Source organism: Macrotis lagotis, chromosome 4 (assembly GCF_037893015.1).
Source record: "Macrotis lagotis isolate mMagLag1 chromosome 4, bilby.v1.9.chrom.fasta, whole genome shotgun sequence".
Lineage (NCBI taxonomy): Eukaryota > Metazoa > Chordata > Mammalia > Peramelemorphia > Peramelidae > Macrotis > Macrotis lagotis.
Genome location: NC_133661.1, coordinates 227,406,018 through 227,423,178, shown reverse-complemented (window position 1 = coordinate 227,423,178; position 17,161 = coordinate 227,406,018). Strand labels below are relative to the sequence as shown.

The 17,161-nt window shown below is 36.8% G+C and overlaps 2 protein-coding genes and 1 pseudogene across 2 annotated transcripts in view; 2 read left to right on the top strand and 1 right to left on the bottom strand.

Moving 5' to 3' along the window:
• LOC141522253 (zinc-alpha-2-glycoprotein-like) overlaps nt 1-7,439 on the bottom strand; it is a 30,084-nt gene extending 22,645 nt beyond the window's left edge. The window contains exons 1-2 of the mRNA XM_074235518.1: nt 7,299-7,439; nt 5,103-5,180 (exon numbers count right to left, since the gene is read on the bottom strand). Coding sequence (XP_074091619.1) covers nt 5,103-5,180; nt 7,299-7,320 — 100 coding nt within the window. The 5' untranslated portion in view covers nt 7,321-7,439. The remainder of the gene's footprint in view (nt 1-5,102; nt 5,181-7,298) is intronic.
• KCNK13 (potassium two pore domain channel subfamily K member 13) overlaps nt 1-17,161 on the top strand; it is a 205,563-nt gene that overhangs the window by 135,803 nt on the left and 52,599 nt on the right. The window lies entirely within an intron of this gene.
• LOC141522250 (protein Mdm4 pseudogene) lies at nt 1,178-10,202 on the top strand (annotated as a pseudogene).

The following is a 17,161-nucleotide window of genomic DNA, read 5'->3' as shown; positions in this document are numbered from 1 at the left end:
CCCTAAAGACCCCAAGATGGAAAGAAGCAAAACTCATTGATTCCTCCATATTTGGAAATAATAATGACCATAACTTGTTTTTAGCCTGTATGTTGTTCAGTTTCCTGGAAGATATAATTGAATTCTAGCATTCCATTTATAATCAACTTAGTAGTTCTTACCCCATAAGAACTCAAACACTGATGGATTGACTGGATGAGCTAAATTGACCAAATTTGAAAAAAATTAAACCAATTAGGTCCCTACATGGAAGACTAGGGAATCAATATGTGCAGACTTATTTGCCTTACCATGGTAAGACAAAGTTCAAGAACATTTAGTCTATTATCTGTAACTATTTCCCAGTATCCTCACATAGCCACTAATTTGATGAAAACCTACTTTGTTTAGAAGTTATTACTATGATATAAAGTGATGGGGAATATGGGAAATCTGAGTGATACTTATTATATTAGACCTTTCTTTTTGTCTTTGAACTTCTTGATATATTTGAGTAACATCAGTCTCTGAGTTATTTATCCAAGTAGCACCTTTATTGTCAGGGTGAGTCTGTTATAGTAAACAAAAACAAATAGATATATGAGGAAGTCACAAGATCCAAGAAGAAAAAGGAATGGATTTTTGCAAGTTAGAAAGGGGAAAGAGAAATTTAGGAATTGCTCTTTTTTATAAATTTCAATGAGTTCTTAATTTATCTTTGGAAATGAGACTTTTGGTAGTTGGGTATGTGGGAGCCAATATTACTTAGAGCAAAAGTTCTTTACCTTTTTTATGTCATGGACTTTTTTTGGGTTGGGGGCCTAGAGTTCTAGTCTCATTCAGGGGATTGCAATGATAGAGTTCTTTGGAAATCTGTCAACAAAGTTTGGGCATATGCTGATGTGTGAAGCTGAAGGGATAACACAGAGTCAGTTGTTTGAAGGCCCCACAGTTACTGTCATTATTTTGTTAGGCCACATTCATCTTGAATCTTCTTGAATCTTCTATCAATGTAGAAATCTAGTGGGTGACTTAACTAGTTCTCACCTCAGGGATTAAAAAGAATCAGGCATTGTTGTTCTTGAGCCTCTACCAATATCTTTCCCATAAATAATCAACCACTTGACTGCTTTAGTCTTTAAAATAGGGATTTACTATTGATTTTTATAATATTGATGTCTTAGTATTAATTGTTCTGGTCATGTTTACTTCACATTGCATTAATTCATACAAGTCTTTAATTGTCTTTTTGAAATAGCTATTTCTTATGTTACAATAGTATTCTGTCACATTTATATGCTAACAATTTATTTAGCTGCTCCTCAATTAATGAACTTCCCCTATTTTCTAGTTTTTGAAGGTTATTTTTACCACCACAAAAAGAGCTGCTGTGAATATTATTGTTTGTGTAAGACATATTCTTCTTTCTCTGATTTCTTTTTGGGCATAACATATGCAATATTTGTTCATTTTATGTATGTAATTCCAAATTGTGCTCCAGAATGGTTCTAACCACTCACATGTTTATCAACAGTGGATCAATGTGCATGCTTTCTCATAACCCCTTCAAAAATTATCATTTCATTTTTTGTCATCTTTACCAAAATCTTTGGCAAATTTTTTGATTATTTGACAAGTATAAGGTAAGAATCTCAGAATTGTTTTAATTTACACTTTTCTGATTAGTAGTGATTTGGAGCATGGATTTAGATAACATGGATTTCTGGTCTATTGATATACTTAGAGCAATTTAGGAATTGCCTTTTTTTATAAATTTCAATGAGTTCTTAATTTATCTTTGGAAATTAGACTTTTGGTAGTTGGGTATGTGGGAGCCAATATTATTTAGAGCAAAAGTTCTTTACCTTTTTTTTTATGTCATGGACATTTTTCGGCATTTGGTAAAGTCTATGGACTCAGAATAATTTTTTTTTTGTCAAGGCAAATGGGGTTAAGTGGCTTGCCCAAGGCTACACAGCTAGGTAATTAAGTGTCTGAAGCCAGATTTGAAATCAGATACTCCTGACTCCAGGTTGGTGCTCTATCCACTGCACCACCTAGCCGCCCTCAGAATAATTGTTGTTGCCTTCTTCATAATTGAATAAAAACCTAAATTTTAGCTAGAAGTTAGTGAAAACAAAAATGTATTTATTTTTCCATCCATGGAACTACTGAAATCTTTCCACAGACCATCCTTGGGAGGGGGGGTATATGGACCAGAGTTAAGAACAACTAATTTAGACAGAGAATAGAAGTCCCAAGACTGAGCTTTGATGGGGTAACATCCAAGGCCTGAGGACATGGATGACAAGACATTGATGGTGATCCTGTAAAGAAGACTGAGTAGCAGCCATCATCTCTGCAAGAAAAGAACCAAAAGAAAGATATCAGAAAAGTCCCCTTAGGTTACCAGGATAAGCCATTTCAATGTTTTCCCATTCATAGGAAGACAGAACTCTCACTGCAACATAAGTGACTTACTTAGTACAGATGCTATAAATGAGGGAATTTTTGGCAGAAAATATTTTACAAAGTATAAAATTTCATAGAAAATTGTTCCTTACTGGATTCCTCTGCCCATTATGCCTTAAGACCAGGGATGGGGAACTTTTTTTGCCAAGATCCATTTGAATTTTTATATCATTCACCTGCTATATTTGGTCAAACAAAAAATCTCTTGGATTCATTGAATTTCCAGTCCCACTTGCAGTTGCTGTGGCAGTGCCAGACTATGGACCTTATATGGCCAGTAGACCAGATGTTCCCCTCCCCTGCCTTAGATAGTAGCCCTATTTTGCCTACCTCTAATCCTATATTTGATGTCCTGGGGAGAATTAATATTACCTAATAATAGGTAGCATTTACATTTCACTTTTAGGATTGCAAAGAATTTTCCATACATTTGAACCTAACATCTATATGAAATTAGGCCTGCTTTATCCCCACAAAATTAAATGACTTGCACAATTAATACTATGACATCTATTTTTAAAAAATCAATAGTAAATCCCTATTTTAAAGACTAAAGCAGTCAAGGGTTGATTATGTATGGGAAAGATAATGGTAGAGGCTCAAGAACAACAATGCTCTACTCTTTTTAGACAGTGTTTGAACTCTATTTTCCTGACTCCAAACTGAACATCATAAACACTGCACCACCCAATAATAAAAGCTAATGCCAAAGAATTATGAAAATTGCCAGTGGAGAAAATATTGAGGGATCTGGAAGTCTTCCTTTGTACCTCCAATAAGTAGATTAATTGCAAAATGGCTGGAGGCAGTTATTCTGGAAGGGTGGATACTCTATTTGACTCTTTCTCTACCTTAGACCAGCCATCATGTCTTGAGTTAGAAAAGAGCAAGGGCTGGGGCAGCTAGGTAGCACAGTGGATAGAGCAACGGCCCTGGAGTCAGGAGGACCTGAGTTCAAATTTGGCCTCAGACATTTGGTTGTATGACCTTGGGCAAATAACTTAATCCCACTGCCTTGGGAAAAAAAAAAGATCAGGTGTCAATTTCCCACTCCCTGTTCATTGACCCAATTGGGACACATTCTGCTCTACTTAGGCACAACTGATCAAAGCCCTCATATGGTCCCCCTCCTATTATCCAGATGCCTTTCTGGTGCCCAGATTTCCAGAAAATTTCTCCCAACTGCCATCTATCATTATTACTGCTCTTGAAATTCCACCCTTTCCAAAAAGTTTTCCCAATTTGAGCAGGATGAATGAACTGCTTTCCTAGCTCTACGCTGTCTGAAATTAGAATTCCTTAGACTACCCTCAGCTCTTTACTGCATATATCCTAATTATACCCACATTTTTGTACCACACTTCAGTTAGCCCCAACATGAATATATTTACTTTTTAGTAATGTTTTATTTGAGAAACAGTGTGGCTCACTGGATAGAAAGCTGCTCTAGAAAAGAATTACATAGGCTCAGATCTTGTCCTCTCACAATTTACAGCAGGAAATAAACAACATTAAGTTGGACAAATAAATGTCCATGTAAAATGAAGTAAAAGTCATAGAGCATTTTTAGGTCCATTTCTATGGTTTCATTGTTTTACAGTAGTTCTAGAAAGATTTCTTGTAACAATGCAACTGTTTCACTAAGTTCTGATATTCTATACTTGACTGAGTATTGAGTATTGGTAAGTGACTTGACCATTAAATATAAATGATCTGTTTTTAAAAATCATGTATAAAATGAGTTGGAGAAGGAAATGGCAAATCACACCAGTATTTTATTCAAGAAAACTCCTGGTGGAGTCAGACATGACTGAAACTATTGAGCAACATTGTCTTGACTCCAGGTCCAGCTTTCAGGTACAGAGATAGGAATGACTTTATTTTTGGACTTGGGTGATGAGTAAACCTGACTGCCAGTAGTAGAGGATGTATGCATCAGTGGTTAAATGAGTGATGCTCAGGAATGTGGTAGATGAGTTTCTCTTCAAACTTTTAAGTTTTATTTAACAGAGAGTCTTACAGTTGGATAGGGAGTTCAGTCTTACGGTGGAAGACTTGTTTTCTATTCCCTATATCTTCCTGATTATCTGCCACACAATTTTTCCCTGTAATTCACACAATGCTTAGTTGAGAGAGACCCCCACCTATTAGACATCCCTTCCAATAGAGCAAAAGAGGACTCTAAGGAATCTGAATTTACCTTTTCAAGCTCCACTGTTCCTTAGTTAGTGAAAATGGAAGTGGGAGAAATGGTCTTAAAAAAGGCTGGAAACCATGAACTCTCTTCAGACCCTCTATTGGAAGTATTTCCAAATGTCCCCTGAACTGACCCAGTCATAGTGAGCAAGACAAGATATAAACAGATTACCATGACTTGTCCAAGTTAGCTTTCCAGTATTCTAGATATCTTTGGAAAGTCTCAATTCAATCTTCTTTAAGATTAGCCTTGGCCCAATTCATAGCACCTGGATCTGCTGCCCATTTACTATCCTAAAAAAGTTCAGAAAAATGACTTCCCTCCTCTGGTCTTCAGTTTTCCCATTTGTAAATGAGTAAGTTGGAATAGATAATGGTCAGCTGCAGGAGGCAGGAGCATCCAAACCTGTATTTCCTTATTGAACTTAATGAAGTTTCATCTGTCATATTCATACCTCCAGGATCCTTCGGTGATGCTGTGCAAGCAAAGTTCACAGCTAAAATGTCCAAAAAGTCACAGTCTGATGATCTGTCTGAAATACAGCAAAATGCATTTTCAAATATTTGACCTTCCCACTATCTATTTGCTCTTAGTGCTGGGATATATCGGGACACGTTATTAAGAGAAAAGGGTATTCTCTTAAAGCAAAATGCCTAATTCTTTCCTTTTGGCAGGTAAGGCATGTTGAATCAGACAGGAGAAATTTCAAAAGAAAAAAGAGTAGTTCAGTTTAGGGTAATGTTTTTCATTTTTCTGAATCTCAATCCATTATCTCCACTGTAGAAATAAAGATCAAAGAGGAGTAAAGAGGAGTAAAGGAGTTAAAGGAAGAGATAACCTCATTATCTATCCCAACCTACTCATATACAGATAAGGAAACTGAAGCCCAGAGGCAAGAAGTCTTTCTGAACCTTTTAGGCTAGTAAATCAGTCACTGTTCAACACCTCCCCAAAGAAGCATACTTGGGTTTGTGTTTTTGTGAATTTATTGGGTTAGAAAGCAATTGAATGATTTGTAATAAATATAAATGGTAGAAAAGGGGGAAAACATGGTTAGAGGTAGGAGAGGAAGATCAGAAGACACTCCATATGCATTCTAGCCTCTGCAGCAAACAAGCCCTACTCTTTTCCATGTCCTTACCTCTAAGTTTTGACCCTCAGCCAAGATCTTGATCCTTTACCTGGAAGAAGCTAGCCCATACTGAGCAAGGGCACTATTGTTTTTCCCTTATCAACTCATAGTAGTATTTGGGTCTCTACCATACCCAGAGACACGATATGTTTTATGTAAATGTAAGTTATTATTAATGCAAAAATGTTAAAACTTAAGAATTAACCCCTGGGTTAGGCCAAGTATTCTCTCCTCCTGATCATATTTCTCTCAGGGTAACTAGGGGACAAAGAACATGTGATTTGTCCTCCATAATATCTACCCCAAAGAGGATTCAACATTTACCTCAGGCCCCAGTTTCTATTCATTAGAAGTTCAAATACATATTTGAGCTTTAGGGTGACACCCACATACATAGGAATGGGAGCTATTGACCTCAGTCCACTAAATTCTGTTCTTCCCCCCATCTGATTTTGGTATTCTCTGAAAAACGGCATTATAAGCATAGAATAATAACAAAGAGAACTGTTAAAAGGCCTTAGGAACCACCTCCCTTTCCCTCCAAGATCCAACACCTCTCTCTGCCTCCTAACATACAGTCACAGCCATATTGCATTGACTATTCCTTCTGTATAGCCCTGGAGGAGATTCAGTGTCATATGAAGCTGCTCCAACCCTCCCCCTATTATTCCTGTTCTTACCCTGACTAGTTTTCCCATTCCCAGCATCAATGATTATCTATATCTGTATTTTCATCTCCATCAACTTCCTTGTAACTAGAGGGTTACTAGAGAGTCTAGAGACAAGAGAGTAATTCCTTAGGAATAATGGAACATGTACCCTTATAATTAATTTTTTGAGTGGGGGGGGGTTGACACCTGCCATATAAATGTGTTGGGGGTGATGGTGGAACAATGCCTTGAGAACCTCATAGACTCTGACCTATGATCTGGTATTTTGGTGATGCCATCGTAACTTTTGGGAAATCTTTATTACTTCCCTCTTCAATTCTCTCTCTCTCTCTCTCTCCTTGCTCTCTTCTTTCTTCTTGTATATTTCCTCTATCATTTCTCTTAGCAAAATGAGTTCACCTTCGATAAATTAACAGAGACTTGTGCCAAAGGCAAATATTGTTGAGAGTCCTGCCCTATCTTTGATGTCCCTCTCCCTAGAGCAGTGGTATCAAAGTCAAATAGAAACAAGAACTCTTAATCCATATGTAATGATCTTCATAGATGGCATATTGACTTTCTTTTAAAATGTAATATATCTGTGTTTTATTATATTTTTATTTTGTTACATACTTCCCAATTACATTTTAATCTGGCTCTGGCTTCTCTAGAGATGATTTAGGATGGAGGTAGAGGGTGAAAATAGGCTAAATGCATTGTCCCAGGTCACAGGGGTGGTAGAGCAGAGTCGGAATTAGAACCTAGAATCTATGATCTGAAATTCAGTACATATCTCTCTCTCTCTCTCTTTGACTGTATCCTCCCACTTACCCCAACCAAACAACTCTTTCCCATTTGTCCTACTCACAGATTCTTGATTCCCTCTGCATTATGTCCTATAAAGCAATAGTCGGAGAACAGTGATCAAGGGTTTCATCATGCCAAATTTAGAGGTTTATTTTGATCAGAGAGAAGATTCAGCAAGATCTAATGACTGTCTCTTGCTGCTATATTAAATGCTGTGGGACTCATCTCTGGAGATGACAATCCAAAGGCCATGAGAGTTTCAGGGTGGAATTTACCCTCTAGATATGGAAGATAAGCAAACAGAACCTGGAATTTCTGAAAGCATATGACTTGAATATGTCCCAAGAGTAGTTCATGTAAAAAAAAAAAAGACCTGGGGAGTCTTAGTGGACAGTAAGTTGTAAGTAAGTCTATGTGTCATGTTTGACTCTTTGTGATTCCATTTGGAGTTCCATTGGCAAAGATACTGGAATGTTTGCTGTTTCCTTTCCCAACTCTTTCCAGATGCAAACAGGGTTAAATGTGTCCAGGGTCACACAGCTAGTAAAGGTCTGAGGCCAAATCTGAACTCACATCTTCCTATTTTCAGGTCTAGATTCTATCCATTGCATCTCCTATCTTCTTGTTGAGCCAGTGCTGCCAGCCACCATAATTAAACCAAAGAAAACCAAACTAGCAGAATCTCATAATGACTGAACCTAAGTCAAGGGTATCAATGAAGGGCCTTGGAGTATAATCATTGTTCATTCCACATGATTCAGAACACAAATGGGATATTTTATACAATTCTAAATGCCACATTTTAGAGAAGATATTGGCAAGTTTAAATGATTCTAGGAGAGGAGAAACAATTTAGAATAAGCAAAAATCAGTTCATAGAACAGAGGATATTTACTCAGGAAAGATAAGGACCTAATGCTGTCATATACTGAAAAACTTTCATAAGAAAGAGGAAATCTATTGCATAATTCCAGAGATTTGTTGTTGTTCATCCTTTGTTCTCACAGAGGACCACTATCATTCCAAGGGTGATATCTTGAAACAATAATCCTGAGGGCAGAATCAGGTCCAGAGGCCATATCTCAGAAGTAACTGAAATAAATTTCAAATGGAATTTCCCCCTAAAGAGGGCCCTCCAGAAATATAAAGGGGAGCCTTGGCAGATGATGAGTTTTCTCTCTACTGAAGGTCTCCCAAGAGGAGATTGTGGAGAGAGAATGCATGTTTCATATTTGGAAGGGGAAGGGAGGAAGTGGCAGATGAAGTGGAGGCTGTGGGACCTCTAACTGAACCTCCAGTGCCCAGGAGGGGCAGGAGTCTGTCTGCTTGGGACAACTGTCCACGGAGGTGCTATAGGTTAAGCCTACAGATTGCAACTTCACTGCCAAAATGTCATTGTCTTCTACTGCAGATTGTTCAGCATCTGAAAATGCTTTCAGGATTTCACCAGAACAAGTCAATCAGATATGACCAAAATTGCCACTGCTAAAAATTTTGCAAGCAGCAGGTGCACAAGGTGAAATATTCACAGTAAAAGAGGTCATGCATTATTCAGGCCAGTATATAATGGTGAAACAGTTTTATGAACAGCAAGAACAACATATAGTATATTGTGATGGAGATCTTTTAGGAGAACTCTTAGAACTTCAAAGCTTCTCTGTGAAAGATCCAAGCCCCCTTTATGGCATGCTAAGAAAGAACCTGGTTACTGCAACTCTTACAGCAAAGTAGAGAAGGAAGTTCTGACCCCAGGAATGAACCTGAAGAAGGTGGTGCTCCTGCTTTGTCTACCTCACAATGCAAATGCAAAAATCCAAGATCAGATGAAGACTTGATAGAAAAATTAACCCCAAACAAGCCACCTAGGCTAGACCTTATGTTCGAGGAATGGGATGTAGAGGCCTGCCTTGGTTTTTCTTAGGAAACTTAAGAAACAACTACACACCTAGAAGTAATGGCTCGACTGACTTACAGACAAATCAGGACATTGTTTTGAACACTACAGATGACTTGTGGTTCCTGAACAAGTCAGGATCAGAGCACCTGAATGTTGCAGTACAAGTTGAAGCTCCTGATACTGAGCAAATGAAGGAAAGAAAGAGGTCAAAAAAAGTTGATTGAAGTTAGGATATTTGATGAACTTGAGGACTCTCAGTGTTCAAGTGATGATACAGATACAGAAGTTACCTCTGATGGTGAATGGCAATGCTCCAATGGTGAGAAGTTTAACACTCCAAGAAAAAGGTACTGTTTTTGATGCTGGGCATTGAGAAAAGATTGGTATTCAGTTGTCCCATTTCCCTTTCTGTGTCCAATATCCCTGCCTGCAATCAAAGAAAGATGACCAAGTAATTGATATTCCTGATTGCTGAAGAACCATCTCTGACCCTCTTTTCTGACCCAAAGAACCATATAAGACAGAAGAAAAGCCCAAACTTCTGGACCCTTGCAGCTCAGTGGAATTCTTGGATTTGGCCCAGAGTTCTGAAAGCCAGGAGACTATTTCAAGCCTAGGGGAGCAGTCAGAGAACCTTTATGAAAAGAATACAGATACAGCAGCTATGGAAAATTGCAAAAATCTCTTTAAGCCATGCAAATTGTGTGAGTAAGAAAAGACCACGAGATGGGAACATCATTCATGGGAGGACTGCTCACTTGGTGGTTTGTTTTTGCTGTGCCAAAAGATTGAAGAAGACCAAGGCTCCATGTCCTATTTGTAAGAAATCAATTCAGACGGTCAAAAAAATCTTTGTGGCATAGCTTTTTAGCTAACTTGAATTTTACAGACCTGATAACCAGCCATATCAGGGTTCCAGACATCAGTGTGAATATCTACACTTCATGAATAATCTTAGCATATATGTCCCCTCTTGCTTGTGTTCCATTCCTGGTGAAGTCACCTGGAGTTTGAGCAGGTCATCTTTGGGACTAGACAGTTTTTAATAAAGAGTCTCTTTTGAGCCTGTCAGTGGTTAACAGTTTTTCAGAAATTACTCACCTGAATGAAAAATACACAGGATAATTAATTGTCCTCCTGTCTCACTGGTTGAGGTAAATACAGTGGTTGAGAGAAAGGAGGGTCCTAACTGAGCATGATGTAAATATGAACCTTCTTTTCTAAGCTGTTAAGAATTTCAAGTTCCTGGGAAATTCATATTGTTGATAAAAGTTTCTAAAACCCAGTTTGATTGGGGAAAAAAATCAAAGTTGGTAATTTGAAAACACAAATGTTAATCTTAACATTATTCTCTCAGCTTACTGCAGTCCAGTAGATCTCTCTGTTCAGTTGTAAGATAGATAAAAGCCTTGAGCAAAGCAGAGTAGCCACTGATACTTTTTCTTTTCATTGTTCTCAAGACTGAGCTGTTCTGTTTTCTGGGCCTCCTCCCCCCATTAAAGTGCTAGACCACACAAGAACCCATGGAATTTGTACACAAAACGATATTCCTGAAATAACATTTTCAGAGAACCATAGAAGAATGATCGCTAAGATCTAACAGTACTGACTTTCATGTTTCAAATGAAAAAAGTAAAGTTTAGAGATACTGTCATTTACTTAAAGTTGACACAACTTGTGACAGAATTAGGACCAGGATCCTGGATTACAAGAAATAGAAGTATTTAAATTGTGCATTTGATTGAAATTCCATGTTATAATGAAATATTTTGAAGAGTCTTACCATTCAAAGATTGCAATAAGATCTTACCAGCAAGTGGTAAATTTTGATCTTTAACACTAATTACCTAAACATATTGTGATTATCCTAAGGCTGGAGAGAGCTCTTAAACATCTTTATTCTCTATATTCTCCATGAAAATGTCCCACAATTTAAGCAGCCTCTAGTTTTTTTTTTTATTTTGCCATATCAAAGGGTTGCTTTTGAGAGTAGACTGGTTTATTAAAAGTATATGCTTAGGGATTTGTGCTTCTTGTATCAGTTATAGAACAAATTCAATTTTGCAGCCATTTATTAACCACTTTTTATATACAAGGCACTGTACTAGGTCCTGGGGCTATGTAAGGACTCAAATCCCTGCCCTCGAAGTTTTGTAAGTTATATTTTTATAGAGTGAAAATTAAAAGAATTTAGGGAGGAAAATATATATTGATATAGTAATAAGAAAGCTTATATATTCAGGAAGGCTTAAATTCAGACAGCAATGAGAACATATATGTATATATATATATATATATATACATATATATATATATATATATATATATATATATATATATATAGTCTACAAATTTAATGTAGTATTTGAGTTCTGTAAATCTTTCACCTCCTAAATATTCAACTTGTCTTTCTTTAAATTTTATCCTTTGTTTTTCATTTGTCCTGTCTGGGCCAAGTATTATTCTCTGAAGAACCTAATACATGCAACCCTAGCCTGATTGCTCTTGGGTCCTTCCTTTGAAGACCCATCATCAGAATCTGATTTTGATTGTTTTCTTTTTCTTATTGCTAGTAAAACGAGTCATGCTGTAGACCTGGTAGGATGGGATTGTATCATGGAGTCTAGAGAGGGAAAGGGAAGGCCATATCTAGACAGACTAAAGCTGGAACAGCCTATAGTTATAAGCCTATAGTTTTACAATATGCTAGACTCTACTCTTGATTTTGAAAAGATTTTAATAGTACTTGTCAATAGAAGTGATCTATTTGCCTGTTTCCCTTTTACTGATCTTTCATGCGTTTCTTTTGTGAGCATTGAATCATCACATAATGTATACACATGTATTTGTGTGTGTTTTATAAAAACAAATGAGTTAAAAGGACTTAGAAAGTTAGTGAATTTCCAAGTTTTGTCTGAAGAGATTTCCTGACCATATTAACTTCATGTTCGGTATACTTAAAAGTTTTGTACAAGTATTTAAGACTTCTAATCTTTAATACTTTAATAAGCATCAAAAGGTCAAGTTTAACTATTGATAGTGTCATTTCTTAGTAATATATTGAAAGATTTTTAGATTTCTATGTTAAAAGGACTTTAGAAAGCTTTCTCCTCAATTTCAAAAACCTCTTTTTTTAAAAGATTTTTCAAGGCAATGGGGTTAAGTAGCTTGCCCAAGGCCACATGGCTAGGTAATTATTAAATGTCTGAGGCCAGATTTGAATTCAGGTACGGCAAACCTCTTTTTTAAAAAATATTTTATTTATTTATTTTTCCAACTACATGCATAGATAATTTTTGGTAAGGTTTTAAGTTAACATTTTTCTCCCTTCCTCCCCCCCTCCACCACGGAAGCAAATTAATATAGGTTATCCATATATACTAGTGCATAGTTTCTAAAAGGTGAAATTAACTTTGTTCCCTGCTGCTCTGACAGTAGCAGATTATGGAGAGATTTTGTTCTGGATGCGATTGTGTGTGTGTGTGTGTGTGTGTGTGTGTGTGCATTGTGTTTGGGTATATGTATATTTGTAAATAAGTATTATATGTGTTATGATATTTTTTTGAGGGAAGTACTCTGAATTTATAATTGTGTTTTAAAAAAAAGAGAATGCATGTTTCAAATTGAAGTTAGACAAGAAGATTTTGAAGGTTTCCTTCATCTCTGAGATCTCTGACTCTGGGGGGCAAAACATTGAAGTACACTTATGTGAGAGAATGCTGTGGATTTAGTTTCTACAGATCATTACCACACTGTAGGTTACAAAAGCAGGGGGCCTTTGATTGATGAGACTCAGGAATATAAAACAAGATAAGAAAGGTGGTAAAACATGCTGAACAATTAAATATCTAGTTGAATTCTTTAAACCCATCTTGAAGACGTTCATATCCAAACCAACTCTAACTGGACAGGGGTCAGGAGAAGGTCTCTGACCTGTCACAAGCACACATGCTTAATAAGCTTCATACATATTAACTTACACACCCTCTATGAGAGTTGAGTTTCATTAACATAACATGCATCATAAGGCAAGAGAGGAAAGAAACATATCCAGAGTGGTATGGGGTGATTAGAGTGTACCCCTGAAGGCAAGGACTAATCCTGGCTCTGAAGGGAGGAGGAAGACTCTCCAAACTATATATAAGACTGAACCTTGTTTCTGTTCAGTGTGCCCCCTCATTGGGGAGTGGGGGTGGGGGGGTGCCTATTTCTCACACTCCAGAATGTTTCATTATTAGAAACCAAACACTCCACTCTGTTAAAAGTAGGTTCTGGGGTTTCATTTCTAACACTTACTACAGGACTGTGGGGAATGTATGGTCATAGCCATGAGCTGAAGACTGGTTAAAGAAGGCTAGACTTAGAATTGGGCACATAATGTACAGGGGTGAGTGGAGAGGAACTATCAGATGACGAGATAGAATCTTCTGAATTGGGGGTTGTGGTGTGATTGTGAAGATTCCTGTGTTTCATGTTCTTCTAGAAGTGATAGATACAAGAAGCAATCTTTACATGTGATTTGCTTTTTGCCCCAAGGATCTCAAGATAGAAAGAAGCTAAACTAAGTGATTGTTCCCTATTTGGGAAAATTTTTTTTTAATTTAATTTTATTTCCCTCCCAGTTACATGCAAAAACAAGTTTCAACATTCACTTCCAAAAACCTTGAGCTCCAATTTCACTCCTTCCCACCCTACTCCCCCTCATTGAGAAAGCAAGTTATTTGATTTAGGCTAAAAATATGTAGAATGGGAAAACATTATTACACTAGTCATGTTGTAAAAGTAAACGTAACCCCCTCCCCCCTAAAAAAGAGAAACCTCAAGAAAAATAAAGTGAAAAAAAAGCTTGAATCTGTAATCAGTCACCATCAACTCTATCTTTGGGATGGATAGTATCTTTTATCATAAATCCTTAGAGTTCTCTAGAATCACAGCATTTCTGAGAAAAGATAAATCATTCACATCTTATTATCCTGTAATATTGCTGTCATTTTGTATACAGTACATTTCCCGTTGCACCTGCTCATGTAAATTTTTTATCGAGAGCATCCTGTTTATCATTTCCCATAAGAGAACAACATTTCATCTCAGTCACATACCACAATTTTTTTAGCCATTTCCCAACTGCTAGGCAATCTCTCAATCTCCAGCTCCCTGCTACCAGGGATTTCATCTCTTCTGGAATATAGACCTAGCAGTGGCACCACTAGGCCAAAGAGTAATTTGGGCATAGTTCAGAATTGCTCTACAAAATTGTTTAATCATTTCACAACTCCTCCAAAAAATGCATCAACATCTCTATTTCCCCACATCTCTTACAACATATTTTCTCCTATCCTATTAGCCAATTCAGTAAGTTTGAGGTAGTATCATAGGATTATTCCAACCCACATTTCTCATATCAGTAGTGGGTTAGGACATTTTTTAAAAAATGATTTAAATAGATTGCATTAATAACCTCATCTGAAAACTGTTCATATATCTTGATCATTTATCAATTTGGGAATGGCTTTTATTTTTCATAAATTTGACTCAGTTCTCTATGAGAAATGAGATCTTTATCAGAGAAACATTTTTCAATATTTTCCCCAAAGTTACTATTGGTAACTGTATTTCCCTCCATCCTATTCCCCCCACCCCCATTTATTCTATTCACTCTCTCTCCTTTCACCCTGTCTCTCTTCTCTCTCCTTTCACCCCCTCCCAAAATCTTCCCTCCTTTTTATCACCTATCCCCCCTCTCTTTTCTCCCATCCATTTCCTTTCTTGCTTTCCTCTTGGGTAAGATATATTTCTATACCCATTTAAATGTGTTTGTCATTCCCTTTCTGAGCCAGTTCCAAAGAGAGTAAGTCACATTCACTACCCTCACCTTTCCCCCTTCCACTTCACTACAAAAGATTTTTCTTGCCTCTTTTATGTAAAATAACTTACCCCATTCTACTGCTCCTTTTCCTTTCTCCCAGTACATCTCCTTCCTCACCCATTAACACTGTCTTTTTAATATATTATACTTACATATTCAACTCCCATATGTACCTTGTCTACATAGGCTCCTTCTAACTGCCCCGATAAATGAGAAAGTTTATGAATTATCAGTATCATCTTCTCATGCAGAAATATAAATTATTCAACATTATTAACTCCCTTATGATTTGCCTCCCCTAGTTAACTTTTTTATGCTTCATTTGAGACTTGTATTTGAGGATCAAATTTTCTGTTCAGCTCTGGTCATTTTATCAGGAAAGTTTTAAATTCCTCTTTTTCATTGACTGTCCATCTTTTCCCTGAAAGACTATGTTAAGTTTTGCTGGATAGTTGATTCTTGCTTGTAATCCAAGTTCTTTTACCTTCTATAATATCATATCCCAATCCCTATAATCCTTTAATATAGAAGCTGCTAATTTTATATTATACTCTATTTGGGAAATTTGGAAAACAATCCTTTGTGACTTGTGTGGTTGGAAAACTGGAAACTAAAATTGAAATTCCAATGTTCCTGTTAAAATCAATGAATAATTAATTAGGTTATAAATCAATGAATAATCAGTCAATAAACATTTATTAAGTGAGAACTATGTGCTAAGCACTAAGATGTAAAAAGAGGCAAATCTAAAGGAAAAGGCAATAATAATTAGAATAAGGAAGACTCCCAGGATAAGAAGGAATTTTAGGGAGGACTTAACAAGAGACTAGTATATGGAGAGGAAAAAGGCAAATGACTTATCATGATAATGCAGAGACCCTTAACACTCTTCCTATAGATGGGCTGGCTAACCAAAGCTTCCCATCTTGGAAAAGGCTAAACCAAAGATTTGGGTGCCAGTTCTATTGGAAGTGAAATCATTCTGCTGAGGAAAATGATAGAGAAACTAGATAATGAAAAAGGGAATTCAGAGAACAAACTGAGATGGAAGTGAAAGAAGACAAAAAATAAGGGGAGGGTTTTCCTTTAAAAAATCATCATGTTGGGGCAGCTAGATGGTGCAGTGAATAGAGCACTGGCCCTGGAGACAGGAGGACCTGAGTTCAAATCTGGTCTTAGACATTAATAATTACCTACCTGTGTGACCTTGGGAAAATCACTTAACCTCATTTCCTTGGGGGATAAAAAAGAAGAATCAGAATCAATGGGGGAAGAAAAAACACAAGAAAGAATAAGTACTCATGTCATTCTCAAGATATCAGAATATAAGTCAAAATCTATTAGAATCTCATGTCATTGCTCTACCACCATTCCTTGGGATTATCTCACAACACATTCTCCTCAAAACACTGAGCAGTAAGTCAATTTAATATTATCATCTCCATTTAAGAATGCTTAAGTCAATTAACTCCTTAGTGCTCCCATACCTCCACATAAGTATTTAAATTGCATTGTTAGAGGAAGTTTCTTGATTGTGACAATACTAGACCTTCCATCCCCCTCCTTTCACATCTCTCCTCCGTGCATGGCTGATTTGCACAAGTTAATTTTGTTATAGGTTGACCTTTATTTGTTCATCTTAGAATTGTCTGTTTCATTGTAAACTCTGAAAGAGCAGGATCTGGGTGTATTCAATTCTCTTTGCCACATACCTGAACATAAGAAACTATTGAATAAAAGCAAGAGGAGCATGATGGTGCTGCTGGAGCAATTGGGGCAGGAAAATCTGAGGGGGCACACTGGTGGTTTGTTTTGGGTGACAAAATCACCAAACTCTACTTCAAGGAAGTAAGAAAAGCTTAGACTTTAATCCAAAGGCTGCACAAAAGTTTACAAGGTATTACAAAAGTTTACAAATTAGGTTCTTTGAAAAAGTTTTGAAATAAAGGAAAGAGGCTTAAAGGAAAGGCTGATTGGTAGAAGCTGAGGAAAAGAAAGGCTAATGTGGAGGCAGGAAACCACTGATCTCTAATGACGGAGAGTAGTCATGTGGGAATCAAGTTTTGATTCTGTGATGAGGTAAAGAGGATGAGTTGAGGTAATAAAGTTAATAAGAGGGAGTTACATGCTGGGGAAAAAAGTGAGTTTCTAAGAAAGTAGT